Source organism: Balaenoptera physalus (assembly GCF_965194825.1).
Source record: "Balaenoptera physalus genome assembly, contig: HAP1_SCAFFOLD_2089, whole genome shotgun sequence".
NCBI lineage: Eukaryota > Metazoa > Chordata > Mammalia > Artiodactyla > Balaenopteridae > Balaenoptera > Balaenoptera physalus.
Window position 1 is genome coordinate 36,983 of NW_028124716.1, and position 4,225 is coordinate 41,207.

At 49.2% G+C, this 4,225-nt stretch overlaps 1 protein-coding gene across 2 annotated transcripts; it reads left to right on the plus strand.

Annotated features, from left to right (window-relative positions):
• The first annotated feature begins 688 nt into the window (after positions 1-688).
• On the plus strand, positions 689-3,605 carry LOC309654133 (ATP synthase F(0) complex subunit C1, mitochondrial). 2 transcript variants are annotated; one of them, XM_082478788.1, is made up of 5 exons: positions 689-841; positions 1,430-1,477; positions 2,407-2,484; positions 2,889-3,067; positions 3,388-3,605. In XM_082478788.1, exons 2-5 carry the CDS (start codon positions 1,439-1,441, stop codon positions 3,500-3,502), a joined length of 411 nt encoding a protein of 136 aa, XP_082334914.1. In that variant the 5' UTR covers positions 689-841; positions 1,430-1,438; the 3' UTR covers positions 3,503-3,605. The 2 variants fall into 2 exon arrangements, with proteins under 2 accessions (XP_082334914.1, XP_082334915.1); XM_082478789.1 differs by having other exon boundaries at positions 774-911.
• Positions 3,606-4,225: the final 620 nt, after the last annotated feature.

Here is a 4,225-nt window from a genome sequence, read left to right on the forward strand (position 1 = left end):
AAAAGTTGCGTTTAAACTTCTATTTCTTTTTATAGTTTAGTTTAAGATTCTTCCCTTCAATTTATATTTCTTCTGCCTGGTTCCCATCCTTTGCTTGTTTCTCTATCAGGGTGTTAAATGTTTTGTCCTTGGAATGTTTTTACAATACAAAAATACTTTAAAAAAACAAGCAAACAAACTACTGGTTGCTAGTTCATGACTGCTCAACACTGGCAGAGGCACACAAAGTTGCGCTCGCCCACTAGCGAACTTACATGGAGGCAGGTAGCCTTTACGCTTCTTCGCGGAAGCAAGCCTCCCACAAAACACTAGGGCGGGAGTTGCTGCAAAGGCATTGGCTCTCCCAGCCCGGGGAGAAACGTCTCGCGGGATCTCAGCCGCCCTTAGGGCCTCTGACCCGACTACAAATCCCAACATGCAACGCGCCTCAGGGCCCGAGCGCTCGAATGAAGGCTAAGGCCCAAAGTCATGTGTCTGTCTGCGTAAGGCGACCGGTCATCTCTCCCACGCTTTTTTCTGCTGCTTTCCACCTTGGCCGCCATTTTGTGCGGGATGTTATAGAACCTCTGAGTCCAGCCGACTCTGATCGAGCACTTCAGGGATCGGCCAATCGGAAGCCAGATCTCGGAGGAAAACCCCGCCTTTACCCGCACGGAGGCGGGAACTGCCACGAAGCTCCTGTGGAGAGAGAGGAAGAAGCTGCGGAAGACCAATAAGAAAGGAGGACTCGAGGATGTTAACCAATGAGGGCGCGGGGGGATTGCGGCCAATGAGAGTGGGGGGACCCCCGGACACGTGGGCCGGGGAGCTGAGCGCTGAGTCCTAGAGCTAAAGCCCGGAGGTGAGTCAGTCACCTTGAGCCGGGCGAGCGCTGTGTTCCGAGCAGGGGCAGCAGGGCAGTGGGAGTGCAGGTGACCTGGGGCCGAAAGCCAGCAATCGGCAGGGATGTGGCTGGGTTGTGTGGTGGGGCATTTGTCCCTAGGGCCGGGAAAGGCAATGGCCGTCTGTAACCTTAACAACCTTCATGTTAGTTACCAACGGTAATGAACAATTTACTGTCCCGGCTGAGGCGGGCCGTGGACTGCTGTGTGAAATGGGCAGGATCCTGAACGGCACCTGCCTAGTTTCTGCCTCCCCAGTCTTCCCGGCAGATCATCCTCTTTGGGTATCATTTCCCTGCTGGGGCTCGGGCCTCCTTCCTTTACTTCCGATCTCCGTGACTTTCCTTTGCAGACCTGTCGCGCTGAAAGTGGTGGAGAGGGAATTTGCGCTGTCCCTCTGACCTCTAATGGTCTCCTCAGCTGCGGCATGGTTCGAGGAAGAGCGTGGTCCAGGGAGGACGGGCGGGGTGAAGGGGACGACCGAAGGTCGCGACTGTAAACAAACAACCAGGCTGTCAGTGGATTTTTTTTTTTTTTTTCCTCTGCAGACCGAAAAAATGCAGACCACCGGGGCACTACTCATTCCTCCTGCTCTGGTAAGATGCGGCTCCCGGGTGCTCTGTAGCGCCAGGTGTGGGAATCATCAGTGTTTAATGAATGAACTGAGAGGAGCTTGGCATTCTGATGATGTTGCCCCTTTAGCGAAGCAGTAGGATGGATGCAGTTAACCCCTGATTATTTGGGCCTGTAAACCAAGCTATCTTGGCTTTGAAATGTGGTCAGAGTCTGGATCTGACCTTTACCCCCAGTCTGACTTGGCCATAGTTAGCCCATTGAAACAGTGATTTTCAACCTTGGCTGTACATTGGAATCATCTGGGGAGCTTTTAAAAATCCTGATGCCCAGGCTGCACGCTATGGGAGTGGAATCCATGCATCTGTATTTTTTTTTAGAACTCCCCAGGTGATTCTAATGTTCGACCAAGTTTCACAACTGCTACGTTATATTTCTTGAAATAGTTCAAGAAAGCCTTGGTACAGGAGTCTCTGCTTAGGTGACTGTTTCAGGAGCCTCAACAGGCTTACTGGCTCACTCCATTCAGGGTGTGTAACAGTGACTACAGTTTTAGCAAAATAAGATATTCCCCCTTCTGATTCCTTTGGTGGTCTGGGTACAAACCCTTCCTGTACTTGGTTTGATGTTAGTGTGGGGGTTTTTTTTGTTTTTTTTTTTTCCATTCTGGGATATTGATTAAGGGCTGTGCTCATAGAAGTGAACTTTGTTACCCAGTTTTAAATGGAAGGGTTGCCACTGCTGACTACACCAGGGTCTCAGGACAGCTGTCCCTGGTGTGAGCATATCTGGTAGCAACAGTAATACATTAATTGACCTTGAAATACCTTGGGCTTGTTTTATTTATAATATTTGTAGTCATTTTTGACTGAAGCTCAGCAGTTAGGGGGATTTTTTGTTTTGTTTTGATTTCTTGCCTGATTTGGAGAAATGTGTCTTTCTGATTTTATAGATCCGCTCTTGTACCAGGGGTCTGAGTAGGCCTGTGTCTGCCTCCTTCCTGAGTAGGCCAGAGATCCCATCTGAACAGGTAAAGGAGATTGGGCCCTCTTAAGAATTTCCCCAGACTAAGTTCCTTTAAGTTTGTTCAGTTGCCTTTAGGCCAAAGTGGGAGGAGAGTCAGAGAATCTGTGGTGCTTTAATAGTTCTAAGTACCCCAAGGTGAGCATTGTAGGTGAGAAACTTGCAAAAGTGAAATTGGGTTTTCATGAAGCCCACGAAATTTCCCTAGTCCTGTCTGGAAACGGACCCTAAGACTAATTCCAAGCACGCTCTGCAGTCTGAGCGTTCTGTACTTCCTAAGAGCTTGCCAACAATTTCCGAGCTCAGGTGGGTGGGGTGAGGGGTGGAGTCAGCCACCTGTCCTTGAGCCTCACTATCTCCCTTCTTCCTCTCTTTCCTTCTCTACTTCACTCTCTCTCCCCCTCCTTCTAGCCTTCCTACAGCAGTGTCCCACTCCAGGTGGCCAGGCGGGAGTTCCAGACCAGTGTTGTCTCCCGGGACATTGACACAGCGGCCAAGTTTATTGGTGCTGGGGCTGCCACAGTTGGTGTGGCTGGTTCAGGGGCCGGCATTGGAACAGTGTTTGGCAGTTTGATCATTGGCTATGCCAGGTAAGTTGTGGGGTGGCCTAGAGCATCTTCTACTGTAAATTCCATCTTATTTGGAGGAAGCCTCAGCAAGAGATCCTTCTAGCTTTGTGTTGATTTCATCTACCTCCTGTTTTCTCAGAATTTAAATATAAGTTTCCAATCTGGCTCACTTAAACTTACCATGTTGGTACTCTGCTTGCCTGTCCAATCCCCAGGATATATGCAAGCTATGCCCTCTCCCAGTTTCAGCACTCACCATTCACCTAACCTACTTGAGTCCTCCACCACCACCCATGACCCATACCCTCACCCCTTCCTTTCCCTGTCTCTGTCCCCGGCAGGAACCCGTCTCTGAAGCAGCAGCTCTTCTCCTATGCCATTCTGGGCTTTGCCCTTTCTGAGGCTATGGGACTCTTCTGTTTGATGGTCGCCTTCCTCATCCTCTTTGCCATGTGAGGCTCCATGGAGGTCACCTGTCCACCCCTGCTGCTTCGACTCCAGGCCATGCCCGGTGCTAGAGTGTGCTAAGCTTTACCATTAAACACAATGTTTCTCTAAACTCATATGCCTGTGCCTCTTTCCTTTGCCCTTGGGGAGGGCCTTCATAGAAAGGTGGGACAAGGAAGTGGGATTGGGTCAGCCATTGGTGATTAGGAACTCCTCAGGGCTGAGAAGTAGCACTGCCGTGACTGTAATAACATCTTCCACAGGAGGGAATACGGATTTGTCTAATGATAATTGGTGCTTTTTTCCCTTCAAATTTACTGTAATAATATGTAACATTTTTGAGGGGCTGAATTTGCACCAAGCTCTTTACCAAGTGTTTTGCATTTGTTATCTCAGCAACGCTATGAATTGTAAGTGCAGTTATTATACCTGTTCTGCAAATGAGGGAACTGAGCCTTAGAGAAGCAAAATAACTTGTCCATCATCACACAGCTGGAAAGTGGCAGAATTGGAGATTTCCCCCCACTCGGGCCAGCCTAAACCTTTACCTGCTGTGCTGTGCCATCTCTTTTCATTTTGGCCACACAATTAAGGTGGCACAGATAGGGAAACTTCGTCACAAAGAAGTTGTGTAGCACATTAGAGTTGGAGGTGGGCCTCCATCTGCCTGCATTTAGCTCCACCTGTACGTTTCATTTCCTTTCTTAGAGTGCCTAAATGTTCTTGAATAAA